Source organism: Sciurus carolinensis, chromosome 9, assembly GCF_902686445.1.
Source record: "Sciurus carolinensis chromosome 9, mSciCar1.2, whole genome shotgun sequence".
Classification (NCBI taxonomy): Eukaryota; Metazoa; Chordata; class Mammalia; order Rodentia; family Sciuridae; genus Sciurus; species Sciurus carolinensis.
This window is the reverse complement of record NC_062221.1, coordinates 63,941,334-63,965,412: the sequence shown is the minus strand read 5'-3', so window position 1 is coordinate 63,965,412 and position 24,079 is coordinate 63,941,334. Positions and strand designations below refer to the sequence as shown.

Sequence of the window (24,079 nt, the reverse complement as noted above, 5' to 3'; positions counted from 1 at the left end):
TTGAAGGGATCTCTAAGGGACCTTGTAAGATATCCCTTTTCTGTCACCGTTAGAGACATGATTATCAGATGAACTGTATCTGGCAGTGTGTTGAACTTGCTTAGAAGGGTGTCTTGTGAAAAATGTAGACTATAAAAATATGATAGCTGTAAGAAGTTTCCTGTGACTGGGATTTTACAGTTCATTTGGCCATTCTTTGAATTTTTTATTCTGCAGAATCTCTGAAGGAAGAAAAATTAGATATCAGAAGAGATGTGTGTATGGATGTGTATATATGTGTAACTATACATATATACAGATACGTAGATATGTATTTTCTTATGTATAAAATTAAAAATGTTTATGGATTTACTGAATAAATACCCACATTAATTTAGTAAATAATATAGGGACTTGACATTTAGTTTTTGTCTCATTTGTAGGAAGAAGTTGGGGCAATAATCATAGAGTCTCTTGATATCATTACAATCACTGTGCCACCTGCACTTCCTGCTGCGATGACTGCTGGTATTGTGTATGCCCAGAGAAGGCTGAAAAAAGTTGGTATTTTCTGTATCAGTCCCCAACGGATTAATATTTGTGGACAGCTGAATCTTGTTTGTTTTGACAAGGTTGGTTCAATTTTATAATTGTTCTCGAAGGTTATTGTGTAGATTTTAAGTATTTAGATTGTTTTCTTTTTTGGCAATGAATTTGCAGGCATATTTTAATGTTTCTCTAATTTTCCTCTCCTCAGCTTATTTAGCTTATACATCTTTTTTTATATTTCTTATTTTCTCAATTTTTAAAGCTTTTAGATGTTACTTATTTGTTCAAATCTGCAATTGACTAAATGTATTCAGTATTATACCTTGTTCTATATTAATAAGAAGCTGGGCACAGTGGCATTCACTTTTAGTTCCAGTGCTTGGAAAACTGTCTGAGACAGGGGAATCTCTTGAGTCATAGGGTCAGAGGTCAGTCTTGGCAACATAGCAAGACTCTGTCTCAAACAAAAACGGTTAAAATATAGTAGAATAAGTGTAAAAATTATGTGAACTTTTGTGTTTTTAGGTAATCTTAATTTAACAGAATAGGCTATGTTTTTTTTTAATTGCTCATAAGTTTGTGTTTATTGTTGCTGTAATTTTGAATGCATTTCAGAATTATGAAGGTCAGAAATTTTATGTGAAAGTGACAAATTGTGTATTTGTCTCTTAATGTTTCTCCATTCTATTTTTTTGGTACTGGAAATGGAACGCAGGGGTGCTTGACCACTGAACCACATCCCCATCCATTATTTATTTGTTATGTATTATATATGTTATATTCTATTATAAATACATATTTATTATATTTTATTTAGAGACAGGACTAAGTAAGTTGCTGAGACTGGCTTTGAACTTGTAATAGTGATCCTCCTGCCTTATCCTCCCTAACTGCTTGGATTATAGGTGTGTACCACTCTGCCTGGCCTGATTCTCCATTCTTGAAGGGAAGTTAGGTATTGCTGAAAGATTAAACTTAACTAGAAAACCTTCCATCAAACTGTTCTGGATAACTTATGAAAGATTTTTGAGCACTTTATTTTCAAAGACAAAAAATGAGAAATGTGTGTTTTGTTTAACACGAAAAAACCAAATAACCCAATCAGTGAATGGGCAAAAAAAATGAGCAGGCACTTCACAGAAGAAGAAATATGATCAGTCAACAAATATATGAAGAAACCTTCAACATCTCTAGAAGTTAGAGAAATGCAAATCAAAACTACACTGAGACCAGGTGCAGTGGTGCATACCTGTAATGCCAGCAGCTCGGGAGGCTGAGTCAGGAGGATTGCAAGTTCAAAGCTAGCCTCCGCAACAGTGAGGTGCTAAGCAACTCAGTGAGACCCTGTCTCTAAATAAAATACAAAATAGGGTTGGGGATGTGACTCAGTGGTTGAGTGCCTCTGAGTTCAGTCCCTGGTACCAAAACACACACACACACACACACACACACACATCTACACTATGATTCTATTTTATTCTAGTCAAAAAGAAATCAAGAATGCTGGTAAGGATGTTGGTAAAAAGGCATGCTCATATGTTTGTGGGACTGCAGATTGGTGCAACCACTCTGGGGGAAAACAGTATTCCTCAGAAAACTTGAAATGGACCCACCATTTGACTCCATTATCCCCCTGTTTGGTTTATACCCAAAAAATCCTTACACTACAGTGATGCTGCCACATCAGTGTTTATAGCAGCTTGACTCACAGTAGCTACAGTGTGGAATCAGCCTAGGTGCTCTTCAACAGATGAATGGACAAAGAAAATGTGGTCCATCTACAAAATGGAATACTACTCAGCCATGAAGAAGAATGAAATTATGACATTTGCTGGTAAATGGATGGAACTGGAAAATATCATGCTAATGAAATTAGCCAGTCCTAAAGAACCAAAGACCCAATGCTTTCTCTGATATGTGGATGCTAAATCACAGTAAAGGGGGATGGTAGGGAAGAATAGAAGTACTTTGGATTAGACAAAGAGGAATGAAGGGAAGGGAGAGGGAATGGGAATAGGAAAAATGGTAGAATGAATTAGACATTACTTTCTTATGTGTGCATATGAATACACGACCAAGTGAATGTAATTCCACACCATGTACAACCAGAAGAATGGGAAGTTATACTCCTTATATGTGTAATGTCAAAATATATTGTCATGTGTAACTAATAAGAACAATTAAAAAAAGAAATGTATGTTTTGAAAAAATTAAAAGATTATATATTCCCATCACTTTTATTTATCTGTGCAAAAAATTTATTTATGCTTATCTTTTTTTTTCTCTTTTTTTTTTTGGTGAAGGAGTGCTGGGGATTGAAACCCAGGACCTCACTAGCATGGTTAAATACATGCTGTATCACTGAGCTGCATCTTAGCTCTTGGAATATTTTTTATTAAAGAAGTTAGTTAATAGGTATAAAAGTAAAGAAAATATACAGGTATAATAAGCCCTTATTTACATTTTAACAGTTATTCACATTTTGTCTTTTTTACCTTATCTTTTCTCTCATTGTGAAAGAGGCAGCATCAGACATTGTAACATAACACCCAACAACTGTAACTGCCCAGGCATGTCTCTGGAAGATAAGATGGTTAAAAAAATTCATTACTATATTATCTCTATCATAATTAATAAGTTAACAGTTCTTAGTTTTATTTAATATCTAGTTCATATTCAGATTTCATTGCCTATCTCAAAAATGTTTTTGAATCAGAATCCAAGTATGTGTAATTTCTTTGGTCTCACAACTAATCTTTAACAGTTGCCTTTATTTTCCCCTCATCCCTAATCATTTTGTTGAAGAAACCAGGTCATTTACATCTGGACTTGACTGCTTCCCCCTGATGTCGTTTAACTTACTCCTCTGGACTCCGTATACTCTAGTCCATCTCAGCATTATAAGTATTGTTTATTGACTGATAGATTGGTATATTCTTTTTATAATATAATCACATAAACATATAATCACTTAGATATGTCCCCTTTGCCTCCATGGAAGAGCCATATACTGTTTGCTGTTCTGAAGCTTACTTCCTGTTTTAACCCTGTGTCCTAGATTGCATTCTCTGTTAGTACTTGGAGATCTTATCTGTTCTTTTCTTTCTCTCACTCTCTGTATTACTCCATTGTGTATATATAGCACAGTTTTTAATGATATATGTCTGCATTTTCTTGTTTCTTGAGGTATGATCCTTACTTTGTGCATATGTGCTCTTTATTTTAGACTGGAACGCTTACTGAAGATGGTTTAGATCTCTGGGGGATTCAACGAGTGGAAAATACCCGGTAAATATTAGCTGGATTTGATAGTTTACTAGTTGATTTTTCATATTTTAGCAATATAGCATTCAGTTATTTAAGAAATAATATGAGACAATTGTGTACCTATTGTCACACTGAACAGTTATCATTTTGCCATATTTACTTTAGATCTTTACTTTTTATTTTTATTTTTATTTTTTTCCTGGTACCAAGGATTGAACCCAGGGGTGCTTAACCACTGAGTCACATCCCCAGCCTTTTTATTTAGAGATAGGGTTCTTGTTGAGTTGCTTAGGGCCTTGCTAAGTTGCTCAGATTGGCTTTGAACTTGCTGTCCTCCTGCCTCAGCCTCCCTAGCCAGTGGGATTACAGGCATGCACCACTGCATCTGGCTAGATCTTTACTTTTAAAAGATTAAAATATTACAGATATTGCATAGAAATTATGGAGTCTCAATCTGTCCATTTCCCTGTTGCTAATACCACTCTTTATTTTTATTTTCATATATTTTATATTTTTATTACCTACATAATCTGTGAATAAACATACATGAGTGATATGCTATATGTGTTTTTGTGGCTTTTTTCCACCTGTCAGATTGTTTTCAAGATTTATTCATGTTGATATGTACAGATCTAATTTATTAATTTTAATAAAATTATTCCATCATATAACTAAACATAAGACAATTTCAGTTTTTCTCCTTGCACTTTCACAAGTAGTGCTACAATTAAAATTCTTAGACATAGCTTGTGAGATGTGACTGAGTCTGCATAAGCCAGATCCCTGTAGGTATGTATGCTCAGTGGTGGTAGTCTGGATTTGGCTTCAGCTTTGCTACCAGATAATACCTATTTGCTGCCTGATAATGGTAATGCTTATTTACACTCTCCCTCAGTAAAGATCCCTGTTGCTCCATATCCTTGCTAAATTGAGTTTTGTCAGACTTGTAATTTTTGCTTCCAAGATATGAACAGATATGAAAAGGACATTTTATTATAACTTTATTCACATTCTTCTCTTTACTTACAAAGTTAAGCATCTTCTTATTTTTGGGGAGAGTATTTGGCATTCTTTTGCGCCTGTTTATAACTTTTTGTGTGGTTAGTCTTTTCCTTACTGTTGAAGTCATTTGTGTTTTCTGGTATTATATTAAATTTGTTTAGTACCATGTATTGCAAACTTGTTCCCTAGGTCTCAGGCTCATCTTTTAACTTTATTTTGTTATCTTTTGAAGCTCAGAAGTTCTAGTACTGTAGTTGTGCTTATGTCATTTTTTAATTCCCTCAGACATCTGTCAGATTTGGGTTTGTATAGTTTGACAGACTGGATTATTGAGTTATGTAATTTTAAGAGTTGTATCTTCTTGCTCATTTATCCCAGTAACACATGTTGCCTTGAATTCTATTTTAATATTTATATAGCTACACACCAGCTTTCTTTTGCCTAACACTTGCCTAGTATATCTTTTTCCATCTGTTTGCTTTTCAGTCTTTGTGTCATTGTGTTTAATGTACTTATAGATTTACATATAAATATATGCAGATATATTTGAAATTATTTCTGCTATCCTTTACCCCAAATTAAATACATATTTTCTCATTCTCTCCTATTTCACTCTCTCTCTCTCATTTTCTCAGTATTTATGCATCCTAATCTTTTACTGCTGGTTTTAAAATGTTTAATATGCAAACTTACAGCTAAAGTTTATGGGTGTCTTTACTACTTTTTTTTTTTTTTTAATTTGATCTTTATTGCCTTCTAAAAACCCAGACTTTACTTTTACCCTGCTTATTCCCCTCCCTTCTTAAGTATATTTATTATATAATGTTTTATGATTACGATTTTGATTTTATAAAGTCTGCATTGTTAGGTTTACCATTTGAAAAAGTTCCATTCCTCTGAATTACGTTATTTTCTGCAAATACATTCATGAGTTTTATTTCACTGTCACTCTTGAATGATGGTGAACTATACAGATTTCTAGGCGTCATTTCTGTTTTCTCATCACTTTGAAGGTGTTACTTTATTTCTCCTGAAACATTTTGTTATTGCTGCTGAGAAGTCTTATTAGTCTCTCTGGTTACTTTGAAACTCTTTCTTTATCTTTGGTTTCAGCAGTTTAGTTTATTATTTTTAATTTTTCATAGGATTCCTTTTTCTTATTGATTCTAAGGATTCATACTTTTCATAAATTTTGGAAATGTTTCTTTCTGTTGTGACTTTTCCCCATGCTTTGTTTTCTTTTCATCTGGGAATTCTAACCATATGTTTTAGGAGAAAAATTCTCTTGATTCTTTCCAAATCTGCACCCCATTCCCCATGATACCTTGTTCTTTAAGTTTAATTTTAAAATGCCTTTTTGGCATTCTTTCTGATTTCCATTTTATTATCTCAGATTTATGAGATTCTAATTCTGTCTTTGTTATTTTTGTTGACTCTTCTGGTAAATTGTTTTCTAGCATATCTTTAAAATTAAGGGACGTATTTAGCTGGATTTTTCTGTGAGACTCTTTTCAGTTGCATTGTGTGAGCTCTTCCAATAGAGAAGTTTTGACTTTGGTGCCAAGTGTCACAGTGATGATTATGGTACCATACAGGTTTTACTGTTAACTCATAATTGAGAATTTCTGGACCAGGCAGTAGCATATATTCAAACCCTAAACCCATTCTGAATTTGGTGGTTCAGAGATTAGGCCTAGAAACCAGATCTTATGCCTATGGGCTGTGTCACCTCCAACAAATCAACCACTTGGCTTCAGTTTTCCTATTTTAAATGGGGATAATAAAATGTCTCCCTATGGTGTGAGGATGAAATGAAACAATATGAAAATTTCTCGAAACAGTGCCTGGCACATAGAACATCCAATGTAGATAGTAGCTCTTTTCTTGAACGTTGGGTGGGGAAGAGGCAAACTTAGAATTAGGCCTTTGGATCCATGTGTAAACTTTCTAGTCTACCTCTTTTCCAAGTGTGCATAGTTAGCACTGATTTTCTTGGATGAGAGGAATGCTCTTAGTGCCTGTTCTTCATTTTATATGTGGCTACAACTTTGTTTCCTATTCCTGTATGATATTAAAATCCGCGTCCTTGGGGTATGGCAGTGACCTCCATTTGTTTTCCCCCCTCAGCATCACCTCAGGTGCACAACCCTCTGGTTTTCCTTTCCTTCTTTTTCTGGCATTTGAACACTTTCCTTTCTTAGAAGCTCAGTTTTGGATTTAAAAGTTTGGATTTAAAATTTTGTCTCCCTTATTCCATCCAACCCCTGTACTGGGGCTTGAACTCATATATCTCTAGCCCTTTTTTTTTTTTTATTTTGAGACAGGGTCTCACTTGGTTGCCTAGGCTGACTTTGAACCTACAATCTTCCTGCCTCAGCCTCCTGAGTTCCAGGATTGCGGATGTGTGCCACTGTGCCCAGCGTGGATTTAGAAGTTGTATTTTTTGTTTGTTTGTTTGTTTAATGAGATCTTGTTGTGTTGACCAAGCTGGTCTCAAATTTGTGATCCTCCTGCCTGAGCTTCTCAAGTAGCTAAGATTACAGGCATGTGCCATCTTACCTGACTTAAAAGTAATACAAAACATTTAGAATATTGTCTTGAGTCCAGGAATTTATGAACCTAATTCAGTATATTTTCTGTTTAGATTTCTTTTACCAGAAGAAAATGTTTGCAATGAGATGTTGGTAAAATCCCAGTTTGTTGCTTGTATGGCTACTTGTCACTCACTTACAAAAATTGAAGGAGTGCTTTCTGGTGATCCACTTGATTTGAAAATGTTTGAAGCCATTGGATGGGTAAGTTCAACATTGTAAAATATAAGTAACTTCAGGAAAATATATTAAAAATCAAATTACTTCACAGAAGGATTATTTCTTCTAGCAATTTTGATGACAGTCTAAAAACCGTAAAAAAAAATTAACTGAAATTTCTAATGATTTCTCTATCACTGGAGAAATATTTCTAATTGAACAAAAAGTAATCTGTTTCAGCTGAATGAACTCATTTAAATACCTTTAATAGAAGTTGATAACTTAGACTGTGCTTAATGTTTATAAGGTAATTCAGATATCTGCAGCTTGGGGCAAGTATGGTGAAGTCAGTAGAATGACCTTAATTTCTTGGCATTTTTCAGATTCCTTCTGTTTTTGACACTTAATTTTAATTTGTAAGTACTTATATACTCTGGTTATTACAATTTGAAAGCATTCACTTCATTTTTTTGGGGGGTGGGGGGAGACTGAATTAAACCCAGGTGGGTTTAACCATTGACCTACACCCCCAACCCTAGTCTTGCTTAGTTGCTTAGGGCCTTGCTAAGTTGCTGAGGCTGGCTCTGAAGCCTCCAGGTTGCTGGGATTACCATCATGTGCCACCGCACCCAGTATAGCATTTACTTCTTTTATAGATGTAGTAATAATTTTTTAAAGATTCCTTCTGGCTTCTGAGTTATTCATTTTCTCTGGGGACGATTCCCCCTGCTTCCCCCTTGTTTATTTTTGGTTTTCATAGTTCTTGAAGCTCTGATTTGATAATTCTGGGTACTTGTGGTCAGATTTTTACATTTTCCTATATGTCTGTGTTAATCAGTTTTTTCTTAGAAATATCTCCCCGATTGGGAAGACGGACTGGGGGATTTCTTTATGTTGAGAGTGGGGCCCCATCAACAGGAATTCTTCAGTTTTGGAGGAAAAGACTCCTCACCCACTCTCACCAAACTTGCTCTAGCAGAGCTTTTTTACTCTGAAATATAGAAACCCCTTTCTGCTGTCATACAGTAGTTCATATCTCTAGAGAGGACACCTTAATTTTTCTTTAGTGGTGTGTTATAGTTGTATGTAATGATGGGATTTGTTGTTACATAGTTAGTTGTACGTGTACATAATATAACAATGTAATCTGACAATATTATTCCTCACTTTTCCCCTTTTCATCTCTTCCTCCTTCCCCTCTCCCTTTCTTCTTTACTGATTTCCCTTCTTTTTTCATGAGGACCCCTCCCCTCTTTGTTTCTCATTCATTTGTTTGTTTTGGGGTTGTTTTGGTGGTGCTAGGAATTGAACCCAGGGCTTTGTGCATGCTAAGAAAGCACTCTACTGGGGCTGTGGAGATAGCTCAGTCGGTAGAGTGCTTGCATTGCAAGCACGAGGCCCTGGGTTCAATCCCCAGCACCCAAAAAAAAAAAAAAGAAAGCACTCTACCAACTGAGCGATATCCCTTGGATATAGAACCCTTGACTTTTTAGTTTGGCTTATTTTGCGGAACATGATATTTGTGATTTCTTTGTTTTAGTTCAGCTATTCCAACTGATAAAGAAGAGTTCCTACCTTTCCTGATATCTGTGGGCCTCTGTTTCCCTCACAGTTGTATCAGTCAGTGTTTCAGTTTGCCTTTTGTTTCCATATTTGAAATATGTTCCCACCCCTTCTTTGCTTTTTGTTTGCTGTTGTTTTTGCATTTTGTTAACATTTTGAAAGGGAGGGAGGTGGATGATAAGTACTCTGCCATCCTTGAAAAGCTCACAGTAAGTACTCTTCAAATTTAATTTCTGAAGAAGGGCCTCACTTCATTTATAGAGACAGAAGCTAAATAGGCTGATTTATCTTTTTTATTCTTTAATACTTTTCTTCAGTGGAATAGGTTTTCAGTAGATTTAGTGTTCAGTGTTAGTGTTCTTTTAAAAAGGTTGTTTAAATAAGTAAATTTGCATGATAGCCTCTTTTGCAGACCCAGAGATGCTTTGATACTTGACTTTATAAGATCTTGTGTATCAGTGGATGTTTTTATATGAACAGGCACAAATAATCCTTGTACTTAGTGTCATAAAAGATACATCCCAACTTCAGAGACTTTAAAATGTAGAGAAAAAATATATAGCATTACATAAAAATCGGTTAATTGGTCACCATTTCCCTCATTTTTTCATTGATAAATCACTCTAGTTACAGTCAAATTAGTGTGTCATTTCTCTTAAACATGTTTAATATATAATTTTGTTTGAATTTATTTATTTATGTATTTGGTGTTGGGAATCAAACCCAGGGCCTTGAGCATAGTAGGCACATATTCTGCCACTGAGCTATACCACTATTTGAATTTTTTTTCACCAAGAAAAATGTTTTTAAAGTAAATTTCAAGGGATTAAGGTAGTAATAACCTAAAAAGAAATGTTCATACTGAAACTCTAAACACACATCTTGGTACCTTAGTCTATTCTTCACATGTTCTTTACCTGCTGGTTCTGCTAACCATATCTGTGAACTCCATATACTGTTGAGTCTTCTGTTGGCAGAAAGGAATCCTTGGATGATAGACCGAAAATTTTGAAGTTGCAAGAATTATCTGTTTTCACAGAGCTAGTATCTAAACTCAGTAGGTTGTAGGAGCAGAATGACTGATGTTTGACTCTTTTCTTTTTTCAACTTCTAACCTCTGTCTTTTTTTTTTTTTTTTTTTTTGCGGTGCTGGGGATTGAACCCAGGGCCTTGTGCTTGCCAAGCAAGTACTCTACCAACTAAGCTATCTCCCCAGCCCACCCCTGTCTTCTTTATACCGTGGGTTGCTAAGTGTCGAATTAACTAGTTCTCTTTATATTTTGTTTCCCTTAGATTAGACAGTAGGTTTTCTTTTTTAATTGGCTGAAAATGGCTATTATATTCCATTTAAAAATGGATCCAGTGAACTGAATTTTGTGAAGTGATTCAGTAAATGTTTTCCTTCCAGATTCTGGAAGAAGCAACTGAAGAAGAAACAGCACTTCATAATCGAATTATGCCCACTGTGGTTCGTCCTCCTAAACAACTGCTTCCTGAATCTACACCTGCAGGAAACCAAGAAATGGTGTGAAATTACTTAATGCTGGATAGTACTGTTGATGCATACTTAATGTTTAATTGTCATTTTGAAATATTGCTAGAAGAGGAAGTCAAATGTCTTTCTCTTATGCAAATATGGATATTTAGCTGATTTATCTGAAACTATACCTTTGGTATGCTCTATGTGTTCTGTGTAAAATGTTGAGATTTAATTCTCAGTGCCATTACTTTTCTTTCCTGTATAGTATGCAGCTTTTAGTATCTTATGACTTAAACACATGATTTTTGATCCTTTAAAGTTATTTCTGTATACCTAGAATTTTATGAAGAGTATTTAAGTAATGCTTTAATGAGAAAAAGCTTTAAGTGGATTTTTTTAATGTTTCCCCAGTAGCATTTAATGTTTTAATATTTCTAGGATTCTAGAATATTTGAAAATTTCCAAGAACATAATGGTAGAGAGGGAATATGGAATCTTGACTTTCAAATAATCAGGGATCCTTAATACTCTCCTAATGTTCGTGGATGCTTAAAGGTTTTTTTTCTAACTCGAGTGCATTGATGGGCTTAATTTGTATTCTTTTCTTTTGTTTTTAGGAGCTGTTTGAACTTCCCGTAAGTGAACATTTACTTGTTACCTAAATAAATTTGTTTTTATTCTTAAAGAATAATAAATGCTTTGTGCTTCTTTTGAAATTATATAGGCTATTTATGAGATAGGAATTGTTCGCCAGTTCCCATTTTCTTCTGCTTTGCAACGTATGAGTGTGGTTGCAAGGGTGCTAGGGGATAAGAAAATGGATGCCTACATGAAAGGAGCCCCTGAGGTCATTGCCAGTCTTTGTAAACCAGAAACAGGTAAGGACATAACTATGATTTGGATAAAATTCTGGTATTTCTATAAGCTTGTATTAGTAGTTGTAATAGTGAAATTTACTTTTTCTTTTAAAAGTTCCTGTTGATTTTGAGGAAGTTTTAGAAGATTATACTAAACAGGGCTTCCGTGTGATTGCTCTTGCACATAGAAAATTGGAGTCAAAACTGACATGGCATAAAGTACAGAATATTAGTAGGTAAGATTGAATATCTTTCCTATAGTTTTTCCATTAATGCATCATATATGTTTATATGTCAGTAAGTACAAATATTTATTGAATGTATGCAATAAATACACATGTATGTAAACGCAGTATTGTTTTAGATGACTGAGGTGAAAGTAAATTTTTTTCCATTATCTAATTTCCTTTCATTTTATATTGTCTTTTTGCCTATGCTGTTATAACATGTTTTTCCCTAAAAATGAGTGGAACTGCTTTCAATTTGTTAAGTATTAAGTGCTTTACTATGTGTCAGGCATGTTCTTGGAACAATGAGCAATTCTATATAAGTTTATTCTTCCCAAATGATCTTGTTTTGCCTAGTGGTTGGATCTAAACACTTTATTTGATGAGAGTTTCATGAGTCATAGTACCCAGCACTGTTCCTCTCACCCCACTTATCTCTACCTCTAGTCAAATGACATTACCAACATCACATTTCTTTCCATGTATAAATATGGGTTTCACATTCAAGAATTTTCTGCTTTTAAACCGAGCACAGTGTCACATGCCTTTAATCCCAGTGACTTGGGAGGCTGAGGCAGGAGGATTACAAGTTCAAAGCCAGCCTCTTCAATTTAAGGAGGCTAAGCAACTTAGTAAGACTCCGTTTCAAAATATAAAAAGGGTTGGGGATGTGGCTTAGTGGTTAAGCACTGCTGGATTCAATCCCTGGTACCAAAAAAAAGAAAAAAGAAAAAAAAAAGAATTGTTACTTTCATTGTAACTCATTTAGAACTACCCTCTGAGGGTAGAGTTTTTGTTTAGGAACTTTATGGTATTCCTGATATTTTTCAAACAGAAATAAATATCCATTGATCGTCCTGTTAATTCTGTGTATTTTGGGGAGGTGGTCTAAGCATGTGTTTTTAAACAAAGAAAACTTTTACCCAGTGATCTAATGCACGTGCATGGGTAGGAACCACAGATGTGTAATACCTCCTAATTCCTGCAGAGGGCACTTTTGTCTTTTTTTTCTTATTACTTCACCTTTTGCCATTTTCCCCTTAAAGATTAATTGGTGAATTGCCTGTAGTTCTCTAGTCTTTCACCTTTCACACATGCTTCAAAGCCTGTGAATAGGCTGTTCCTTTTGCCCAGAATGTTCTGTCACTCTCTCTCAACCATCTCTTTCTATTCCCTTTATTCTTCATCCTTCAGTCACTAAGACCTCTGTTTTTGCATTCTGCCTTATAGGAATAAGCTTTTCTCTAATAGCTTAATCTTTTATATATTGAACATTGTATAATTTATTAATTAGATAACATGATTTCCTTGACCTGTATTATTTAGGAAACCAGTCAAAGCCAGGAACTAGAACCTTGTAGGAAACCTGGTGTTATTAACCCATTAGTTTTCACACTGATACAACTTTGTGCTTTGAAGACAATTTTAGGCTTCAAAGCTTTTTCCTTCTTTTACTACAGCAGTGTCTTTTCATTTTGTTTTCTATCTGTTCTTTAATATCTTTACTATCTGTTGATACAGATTGTGTATTTCAAAGACGTTTAGATTCCATGTGTATACTCAGCTACTTTATTGTTGAACTTTTATGTAGACAAATTACTTAGTTAATTGCAAGTCTGAAATTCTAGTTGCTAACCTTACACCCCCTTTCCCTATTGAAAAAAATTTCTGTAGTGTAATTTTGGTAGCATAAGATTCCTTAACTGTGGCTGTTGTTGAACAGACTTCACCTCCATTATAACTCTGAAGTACTTAACTACTTTTGCATGTGTTCCTGATTACTTGTCATTTCCCCCACTAAGTATCTTGAAAGTAACATTCATTTATGCCTTTTCGTCTCTGACCTCCCATGTCTGGCGTAGTGCTGACTAGCATGGTGCTGGTGCATTGAGCTATTTGAGGACTAGCATCTTGATAACTGTATTGATTTTCAGTATTCTAAAGGTCATCTCTGGATCTCAAATAGATCTTATTGTTGTGCTTCTAATGGTTCTTACATTTCTAGGATCAAGAATTGTATTTCATAGAAATTTTATACTACTTAGACATGATAATGTAAATAATGAGTATCAAATGTGCTTGTGGTACAGTTTTTTTCCCCCATTTCTCTTGATGTTTAAATTAGGTTATATTTTGTGAGGGACAGTAAAGAATATATTTATGCTTATGCATTTTCAGATAGGATATAAAACGAACATTACTAGACTAGTAGTCCTAGTGCTAAAATTGTTTAGTGTTTTGCAAAGATAGAGATTTCTAAATGATCCTTGTTTTTCATGTTTCAAAGGGTGGAATTTTATTTCAATATTTCAAAAGTATACTTCTTAGAAATTGTTTTCCAGGTTTAAATTTTTTGAAATATTGAACTCAAATGAACACATGCTTTATTCAGCATTAAAAAAATGTTTTACTTTATAATTCATAGGTATTTTAAATGCTTTGTCAACATAAAGAGAACAATGTTGTTCTCTTGACTAAACCATTATGTGTTAAAACTTCTTTTTCTGCAGAGATGCCATTGAAAACAACATGGATTTTATGGGATTAATTATAATGCAGAACAAATTAAAGCAAGAAACCCCTGCAGTACTTGAAGATTTGCATAAAGCCAACATTCGCACTGTCATGGTCACAGGTTAGACTTTGTAAAAGAACACAGAAAAAAATTGAGTGTGACTCTAGATCCAAGTTACATAATATTGAGAAATGATAAGTTAGTTATTAAAGTATATTATATATTGACTCCATCCCACATTGCCCTGCTTCAGCTCTGAGTATCTTTCTTAAGGTATAAGATAATCTTGGAGTACTCTTCATGAGGTCTTACAAATTCTGTTTATAGAAAGCATGGTAAAATAGTGAAGAACACATTATAAACACTTCAGCTTTTCTTTTTATTACTTCTTTAGTCAAATATTCATATAGCTCTTAATATACATTGCTGTGTGTCAGTTGCTTGTAAATTAGCTACTTTAGAATATAAAATTGATGAGAATTATGTATATTTTATCCATTTTTGAGCTCCTTTATAATGTTTAGAACTGCCAGGTATATAGAAAATGATTAATAGATACTTGTTAGAATTAGATTTACATACTTTGTGTGCGCGCGCGTGTGCACATATATAAAATATTATCCTTATTTAAATTCATAATTACTTTTGAGGTTCATTTTGCATTTTCCACACAATATCTGAATAGTTCTCTTTGGTGTTTTTGTACTGTTGGAATGTTACAGAATTTCTATTCCTTAGTTGTGTGAAATTAATGCCAGCTCTTTTCTTTTCATAGTAAATAAGCAAATTTAAATTACCTCACTTTATGGCATTTGTGTGATCAATAAGACTTTTCTAGAAAAAGTCTGTATACATTTTTGCTTTGACTCTCAGATCTGTCTATAGCATACTTCTTACTGTGTGGCTCAAGATAACTAAATCTTATCTGTGTTCTGAAAATTCTTAATTCTGATGTCTCCTTCAAGGCACTTTACATCTGTGTCTCCTCCTCCTTTACCATGACAGAATGTTGTTATTTCCCATGGGCTACCAGAAGATATTCTTGCAAGTAGTATATGGGAAATGGAGAAAGAAATATTTAACTCTTCAGTTCTGTTAGCAGTGGGATCTCCAAAACTTTGTCTATTTCTTCTGTCCTTGCTTCTCTTCAGTTCTTTCCTTCTCATGACTGAGAAGTTCTCTTTTACTTCTTATTACATCTGTTCCTATCTTAACTTTTTTGTTTTGTATAATATTAATTTTTCTATTTCATCCTTTACTGTGACACCACTCTGGTATTTTTCCATTAGGTTATTTCAGTGTTGATTGTGCATCTACTATATATTTTGCACTATACAGTTTGTTGTGGGACACAAAGAGTGTCTGGAAAAGATTGTATTTGTATTTAGAAGTTGTGAGCAAGATTTTAGCATATATGTACTGGAATCATTTGAGGCTTCCCTTATAAGCATGCCCTAATTGATTTGTTTATTTTAAAACTTCCAAGAGTAGCTGGACACAGTGGCACATGCCTGTAATTGCAGTGACTCTGTAGGCTGAGACAGGGGGGTCACAATTCAAGGCCAGCCTCAGTAAATTAATGAGTCCCTTAGCAATTTAGCAAGACCCTGTGTCAAAATTTAAAATGAATAATTAAGTAAAAGATTCCTAAGGATCAAGGATGTAATTCTCATTCTGCGCAGCCCAGCCATAGGGACTTTGATTCTCAAAGAAATACTTTGTTAGATACACATTCACGTTTTAATTTTAATTTTAATACATTGAAAATATTTTGAAAAATAGGTGACAACATGTTGACTGCTGTCTCTGTGGCCAGAGACTGTGGAATGATTCTACCTCAAGATAAAGTTATTATTGCTGAAGCATTACCTCCAAAGGATGGGAAAGTTGCCAAGATAAATTGGCATTATGCGGACTCACTAACACAGTGCGGTAATTCATCAGCAATTGACTCTGAGGTAATGTTGAAATTCATTCTCTTTTGAAGCTTGCTTGTTTGAATTTAGTCTGGAAAAGGAAATAATGGTGCATTAAAACAAAACCACAACAAAAAACAAGATCTAAATGAACACAAACCTCAATTAACTCCCCATAGATTCATTAAGACTGAGGAAGACTCAGGAATGTCAATGTTTAAATTTAATATTTGTCCAAACTTAATTAATTGTAGTTTTAAAGTATAGAATCCCAAGTGTTTATTTTTAAATGATTAGTATAAAGCTGATATTTAATCTTTCTTAAGTTTTTTTTAAAAATAAATATAGGTAATCTTAAAATTAATTTTCTTTTCTCTGAATAAGTGTTAAATTATTTAGTGTTTTGTATAAAATATATGAAATAATTTAGTTTTGGAACAAATACATTTAACATAAGATTGTACTTTTTTGGTTTGGCTGCCTAAATTTTGTTCTGAATGTTTTATACACAGGCTATTCCAATTAAGTTGGTCCATGGTAGCTTAGAAGATCTTCAGTTGACTCGTTATCATTTTGCAATGAATGGAAAGTCATTTTCAGTGATATTGGAGCATTTTCAAGACCTTGTTCCTAAGGTAAGTGATAGGAGTTTATGGACATGTTCATGATTATGTTGTGAACAATATTTTTAAGAAATTTTAATTTTTTTCTAGTTGATGTTGCATGGCACTGTGTTCGCACGTATGGCACCTGATCAGAAGACACAGTTGGTAGAAGCATTGCAAAATGTAGAGTAAGTATTGGTGGATTTTCTGTTTTGGGATTTTTTTAAATGGTACTTACAGTTTGATTTTAAAATTCAAACTAGTAACTAACGTTTATTACTTAACAGGTTGAACATTTTTAATCCCAAACTTTGAAATCTGAAATGCTCCAAAATCCAGAACTTTTTGAGAGTTGCAATAAACTTTGGAGCAGCTCAGATTTTGTATTTTCAGATGAGAGATGCTCAACTGTTAAAATCTAAGCAGATGTGCCAAAATCTGAAAAACTTTGAAATCTGAAACACTTCTTATCCCAAGCATATCAGATAAGGGATATTCAGCCTTTGTATGTGTATGAACATACATTACATGCAAATAAATAAATGTCACCTATAATATAGATGGTAAGAACTTTAAGTGCCTCTTTTTAAAAGACTTGTGCTTATTTATTTCAGTATAATATCTACCATTCCTTCTTTGAGTAATGTGGTAGAGTTCATTCATTAATTCTTTCAGGTGCTCTATCTTTTTAGTTTTAGTGAACAATTGCTTCAGTTTATTAAGGGAGAAATGGTACCCTTAATAAAGGCATGTTAAAGAACATATAGGCACAAGCTATTTTGTATTTTGATGGGGAAGTTGAAATGCCAAAATAATTAGCCCATTTTATAACAAACAAATCGGTATCTGAGATTATTTCACTTTCAGGCCAATGCTGTTGGCAAAGCATTGTGCCCATATTCATTGTAATGAAAAGATTCATTAGTTTCATCCCAAGTCTCTCAGTCTGTTAGCTCTTCATAATTCTGTATTAGAGAAATCTTATTAGGTTAAACACTCTATTTTAAGAAATTAAAATCATAAAATTGTTTTGTTTCTTAGTTACTTTGTTGGGATGTGTGGTGATGGTGCCAATGATTGTGGTGTAAGTATAGTTTTTGTGATTTACTTCTGTAGTTCTTGCTCTAGCCTGAATTACATTCATAAAACTTACCAGTTTTCTTGAAATCACTAGGCTTTGAAGAGGGCACATGGAGGCATTTCCTTATCAGAGCTTGAGGCTTCGGTGGCATCTCCATTTACCTCTAAAACTCCTAGTATTTCCTGTGTGCCAAACCTTATAAGGTAGTACAAACTGAAATTTTTCCTATCTTGTACTAATAATAAAAAAGGGCAGATTATCATTAGAAGTGACATCAATTTGTTTAAATAATAGCACATTTGATCTGTAATTGATTAGTAACAGATTGCTACTAGTCATTTCTTCCAGTTCTCCTTTGGCTTAGTTTTTTTGGTAGACAGGTGCTTTAATGTATCTGTTAAATGTTGTTCATCTGTCAAGATATACTTGTGTTTTTATTCACATTCGTTACGTGCAGTTATTCACATGCTGACATTTGCATTTCTCTTCACAGGGAAGGCCGTGCTGCTTTAATGACTTCCTTCTGTGTGTTTAAATTTATGGCATTGTACAGCATCATACAGTACTTCAGTGTTACTCTCCTGTATTCTGTGAGTACCAACAAAGTGCACAGAGTTGGGGCTTTATGTTAGGACACTTAAGATATTAGCCATTAGTACAGATTGGACAGCTTTGTTTTACTCTTCAAAATATTCCATGGCATATTTTTACAGTTCATTATATGTTAACAGGAAAGGCCAGAATAAGGAATGTTTTAGCTACAGTTTGCAGATCTGTGCATTTGCAGAAAAAAGCATACATAATGATGTCCATAGGTATCAGAGTTTATAATCGAAGTGATGTTACTGTAGTTGTTTCTCCTAATGAACATTGGTGATATCCCAGGGAATTAGTGTGAGCTATATCCCCTCTTGCCATTTGTAGAAGGTCTCCTAAAAGATGGTATTACATATTAAGAAAGTTTCAAGATACCAACTTCCAAGTGTATTGAATAATTTAAAGTTTGTTTTTTGCATACCCCCCTCCAAAAAAAAAAATCTTTTAAAGATTTTTATTGAAATAATTTTAAGAGATGCTTTTTATACTAATATCTTAAACGAATGTTTTATAAATATATTAGATTAACTTCAAAGGCAGATATATTTGAATTTTTAAGCAGGTCCTTTTGAGGTTATCATAATGGGAGGAAAACAGTCTGTGACTGACCTGGGAATAATGCTGTAAAAATAGTTCTTGAAAAGTAACTATGTTTTAAAATTACTTCTGTAGATCTTAAGTAACCTAGGAGACTTCCAGTTTCTCTTCATTGATCTGGCAATCATTTTGGTAGTGGTATTCACAAGTGAGTATTTTGCTTTGTTACTGGTTTCAAAGTATATGAAATTCTGATGTACTTCATTCATTAATCTTTGGTAAATTTACATCAACAACTACAACAGCTCACATCTCTCCAGATTCCCTGTAAATGTGTTCTTTATTACTAGTTGTTTATATCTGAACATTTTAGTGTATATTACCTAAAAGCAAGTATAGTTATAAATACAGATCAGGAAATTTAACATTGATAGTAATATTATCTAGTCTAAACTCCATATTTAAATTTTGTCACTTATTCCAATAAGGTCCATTTATACCTATTTTCTCACTTAGATTAGAACCTAGATATAATCCAGGCCCACAAATTTCATTTATTTATTATGTCTTTTTAATCTTTAATCCAGAGTTATCCCTCAGCCTTTTTTGACATGTATGAATATGGGTTTGTCTGATTAATACTCATTAGGTCAGGCTGTGGATTTTTGGAGGGAATATAAGAAGTGATGCTATGTCTTAAATGCGTCGTCATATAAGGAGACACAGGATGTTAGTAGGTTATAGTATGGGCAATGCAAACATCACAATAAATAATGAGGTATGGTCCATTGAATCAAATAAAAATTGACAATTCCATCTGTGCTATAAGTAAATAAATATTTGGGAGATAAGGGAAAGCTCTTGTTTAAGGAAAATGCTGATTAATAGAAGGAATATTAGACTTGGACCATAGTGAGATCCTATTCTTATTGATATGTTAAGCAGATAATTCATTATGGGGAGCTGTTCTGTGCCCTGTAGGATGCATAGCAGCATTTTTGCTTCTCTCTCCACTAGTTGCTAGTAACCCTTTCCACGTATGGCAACCAAAAAAATCTCCCGGCATTACCAGATCTTCACTGGAGGTGTAAAATCACCTCTGATTAAGAACCACTGAGTTAGACAAAAGGCTGTAGATCTTAAGTAACCTAGGAGACTTCTACTTTAGTAGATTATAAAACTAGTGAATGAAAGAGGATAAGGACTTTGACAGTCTCAATATAACTTTTCACAAATTATTAATTAAAAAAAGAAAAATAGAAACTCCTCAGTGAAAAACTAGGTGGATGCTACCTTAATAGGTTTTCAAAGTCTCTTTGAATGTTACTGTTAGTTAATGTTTATGTTGCTTTAAACCTTTATGAGTTTTTTTTGTTTGGCAGTACTAGGGATTGAATACAGGGAGATTATTGGACTGAGTTACATACTTGGCCCTTTAATTTTAAAATTTTGAGAGAGGGATCTGGTTGCCCAGGCTGGCCTTGAATTTTTCCATCCTATTCCCTCAGCCTCCAGAGTTTCTGGGATTACAGGCACATGTCACCACATCTTTGTTAATATTTTTTCCAGAGGAAGAATGTTATTTTAGTTGTAGTTTTGCAATTAAGTGTTCAGAAAATATTGAACTCTTACTTAGGTATGTTAAGGTGGTGACTAATTTTATAGTTTTTGTACTTGTAACTTTTTTTTTTTTGAACTAGTTTTTTTTCTGAATTTCAGTAGAAATATGTAAATTGCTCCTCATGCATTTTTTGTAAAAACCTGAAATTGTTTGCCTTGTTAGATTATTTAAATATATATGACATCTGGCTTCGTTTTTGGAAATCTTTCCTATTAAAGAATTTTAGAGAAAAACAAATTTAATGGTTTCCGAATGAAGCCATGCATGGTAGCCATGCCTGCAATCCCAGTGACTCTGGAGTACGGCAAGTTCAGGGCCAACCTCAGCAGCTTATGGAGACCCTGTCTCAAACTGAAAATAAAAAGAATTGGGAATGTAGCTCAGTGGTGAAGCACTTCAATTACCAGTAGCAAAAAAAAAAAAAAAAAAAAAAAAAAAATCCAGATGAATTTCACTATGTCTTTCATAGTGACTAATTTAGGTACAAACCTATTCTCTTTTTCTTTTCAATATAGTGAGCTTAAATTCTGCCTGGAAGGAACTTGTGGCACAAAGACCACCTTCAGGCCTTATATCTGGGGCCCTACTCTTCTCTGTTTTGTCTCAGATAATCATCTGCATTGGATTTCAATCTCTGGGGTTTTTTTGGGTTAAGCAGCAGCCTTGGTATGAAGTATGGCATCCATATTCAGAGTAAGTTGGTCAGTTCCTGTAAAAATCTGTGTAGTGTGTGCAATATGTATGCATATAAACGTAAATCCAGAAATGTATATAAAAGTTTCATGCAGCTTGATTTAAATGTACAATTTGGCTTATATTTGCCTTCATGGTCACGGTAACTCCAATCTGTAGGGAAGTGTCTTAGTCTGCTTTTTGTTGCTAATAACGCAGTACCACAGACTAAATTGTAAAGAAAAGAGAATTTTTTGGCTCATGGTTCTGATTCAGGGTCTAAGAGCTATACCTGGTGGTGGGTCCTTGCTAGTAGTATCCTTCTGCAGTGTGGAACATCACATGCTGAAAGAGAGCTCAAGAGAGACATAGCCAAACTGGCTTTTGTTACAGGCCACTCTGAAGAGCCCATTAATTCATTAATCACATAGTGGATTAATCTATTCACAGGGACAGAGCCCTAATCTCTTCTTAAAGTTTCTCCTAGTCCCCACTTTTAGTATCTCATAATGGGGATTAAATTTCAGCATGAGCTTTAAGGGGACGAGTCATATTCAAACCACAACAATATATTCAGGCAATCCTGGGATCTTAGATCAGTTGCTTAATTTGCTAATGAACTTTGATTTTCTTATCTGTACAATGAGAAAATTAAAGTTGATCTCTAGTGTTTCTTCTAAAACCAGAATGTTTGTGCTTCTTTTATAACCCTGGATTAGGAAATGGCATCTAGAACATTTTTAAAAAGTGATATTAGGTGCTTCTATGTTTATTTTTTGGAATACTGTACGTTTCACAAATTGTGAAAACGTTATTTCTTTAATGAAACATCAATAATTTTGTCAAATTAAATTTTTGGATGTAAATACTTTTTAAAGTTTTCTTGAATGAGTGAGATTGTCATTTAAAAAATTAGAAAAATTTAAAAATTTAATGTTTTATTATATGTGTATATAAACACTGTCCACTGTTGAATTGTCTTGAGTCTCTCTCTGGAGTTAATTTGTAACTGTTTAATGTTTTGTTACCACTTACCTCTGTACATTTAGTTAATGTTTTAGTCATGGATAGGGACTTCTCAGTTATTTCTGTGTATGCCCGACAGTGCTACTCACCTAGAAATAGACGTGAGAGTGCGCTATAGCTAGAGTATGTTGAAGGCCATTTTGTCTCCAGTGTTTTGTTAGACACTTAATGCAAGTCTTCTTATCTTAGTCCTCACAGTTAACTCTCTTAGAACAAACAGGTAGTACCCGCAGGTGAGGCAGTTGACTCCCAGATTAAATAATATACCTCAGTAGTTGCTAAATAATGGCAGAACTAAAGTCAAGCCCTTGTTGCTTATTAAATTTTTTTTATTTGGTATCAGATTTTTAACTGATTGTAATGTCTGGTAAGAGAGAAAACCCTCATTTTTGTCTACCTGTTGTATATATCTTACATTGATATTGTTACATCTTTTGCTATAAACAGCACCTTATTTCTATTTGTTATGGTGGTGATTCAAAGCATCTGGGGTAAAATTGATTTCTTTGGGGAAGTAGGTGTTGTGTTTACTAACGCAAAATTTTTTGTGTGTGTTCCAGTGCTTGTAATACAACAAGAAACCCACATTGGAATTCTTCACACATATACAATGAAACTGAACCTGATTCACGCAATATACAAAATTATGAAAATACCACGGTGTTTTTTATCTCCAGTTTTCAGTACCTCATAGTGGCAATTGCCTTTTCAAAAGGAAAACCCTTCAGGCAACCTTGCTACAAGAATTGTAAGTTTGACTTTTATTGTGATTTTCATTCTGCCTCTCTCCTTTAAAATATTGAAGGGTTGTTTGTTTTTTTTTTTGTTTTTTTTTTTTTTCGTCTTTCCAAAGTTCAAATGGATCTTTACAGATGGAAAGAACCTAGTGATTTAAATGTTTACTGCCTTGTTTTATCTTCTTGAGAGTTGCCACACTAAGTTTAAAATTAAAACCACCAGTGTTAAACATTTCTGGTATTCATATCCTGTTACCATTGGCTCTTATATTTCTGCAACCCATTGCAGAGAAAGTTAGAATTGCAAGGAGTGTCAGATGGTCTTCAAGGGATAGTATGAGTGTTATACTTCCTTCTGGGTGGTATGTGCAGCACCAACTTTTTATTTTCCCTGACACTGATGTGGTCATTGTTCACCTCTGGAATTCTTCATTTTTGTCACCTTTGTATGCTTCTGCAGAAAGAGTCAGTAGAATGGTGGTTTGTACCTACATGGACTTGTCTACCCTATGGCAATAGCCCATACCATTTTAAATGACCAGAGTTAGAGTTAATGGACAGAGATCACTAGTTATGTAATTGCAGTCTTTAAAAATTGAGAACATACTTATTTTAATGTATGGAACAACATTCAGACTTTTGCAGTATGTTGGAGTGAATAGCAGTTTTTTGTTTGTTTGTTTTGCTGCTGTTAGTTGTGAAGAGATGTCAGTGTTCTGCCAGCTTATAGATTTTGGTATGTCATGGGAATAATAACTATCAGAATCTCTTAAGTTGACAAAACATTTTCACATACATTATCTTATTTCTTTTTTACTTCTATTCTTTGTGGTCTGTAGGGCGAGTTTTATTTTATATTTTGGACAGATAAGATTGAAATTTGTTTTTACTGGTAATTTTTCATTTCGGAACTGATGTTTCTTATTTAACAAGTAACTATAATTATATTATTGTATTTGTTATGTGGAGTACTAGTAACTATGTTACTGAGAACCATGTAAGAGCCATATCATAGGACAAACCGTCAGAAAAAGGCTTTTATTAGTACTTCTAAGGGGACTTCATAACTAAAATTAATTTATTATAAGACGAGCTTAA

At 33.9% G+C, this 24,079-nt stretch overlaps 1 protein-coding gene across 6 annotated transcripts in view; it reads left to right on the top strand.

The window, feature by feature from the left end:
- Nucleotides 1–24,079, top strand: part of Atp13a3 (ATPase 13A3) — an 80,305-nt gene that overhangs the window by 38,639 nt on the left and 17,587 nt on the right. For all 6 annotated transcript variants that reach the window (XM_047563159.1, XM_047563158.1, XM_047563156.1 and 3 more), the window contains 17 exons: nucleotides 423–611; nucleotides 3,755–3,816; nucleotides 7,442–7,592; nucleotides 10,519–10,635; nucleotides 11,208–11,225; nucleotides 11,315–11,468; nucleotides 11,563–11,683; nucleotides 14,185–14,309; nucleotides 15,972–16,147; nucleotides 16,618–16,740; nucleotides 16,819–16,898; nucleotides 17,752–17,794; nucleotides 17,885–17,994; nucleotides 18,285–18,381; nucleotides 19,061–19,133; nucleotides 21,062–21,239; nucleotides 22,805–22,992. In XM_047563159.1, coding sequence (XP_047419115.1) covers nucleotides 423–611; nucleotides 3,755–3,816; nucleotides 7,442–7,592; nucleotides 10,519–10,635; nucleotides 11,208–11,225; nucleotides 11,315–11,468; nucleotides 11,563–11,683; nucleotides 14,185–14,309; nucleotides 15,972–16,147; nucleotides 16,618–16,740; nucleotides 16,819–16,898; nucleotides 17,752–17,794; nucleotides 17,885–17,994; nucleotides 18,285–18,381; nucleotides 19,061–19,133; nucleotides 21,062–21,239; nucleotides 22,805–22,992 — 2,005 coding nt within the window. The remainder of the gene's footprint in view (nucleotides 1–422; nucleotides 612–3,754; nucleotides 3,817–7,441; nucleotides 7,593–10,518; nucleotides 10,636–11,207; nucleotides 11,226–11,314; nucleotides 11,469–11,562; nucleotides 11,684–14,184; nucleotides 14,310–15,971; nucleotides 16,148–16,617; nucleotides 16,741–16,818; nucleotides 16,899–17,751; nucleotides 17,795–17,884; nucleotides 17,995–18,284; nucleotides 18,382–19,060; nucleotides 19,134–21,061; nucleotides 21,240–22,804; nucleotides 22,993–24,079) is intronic.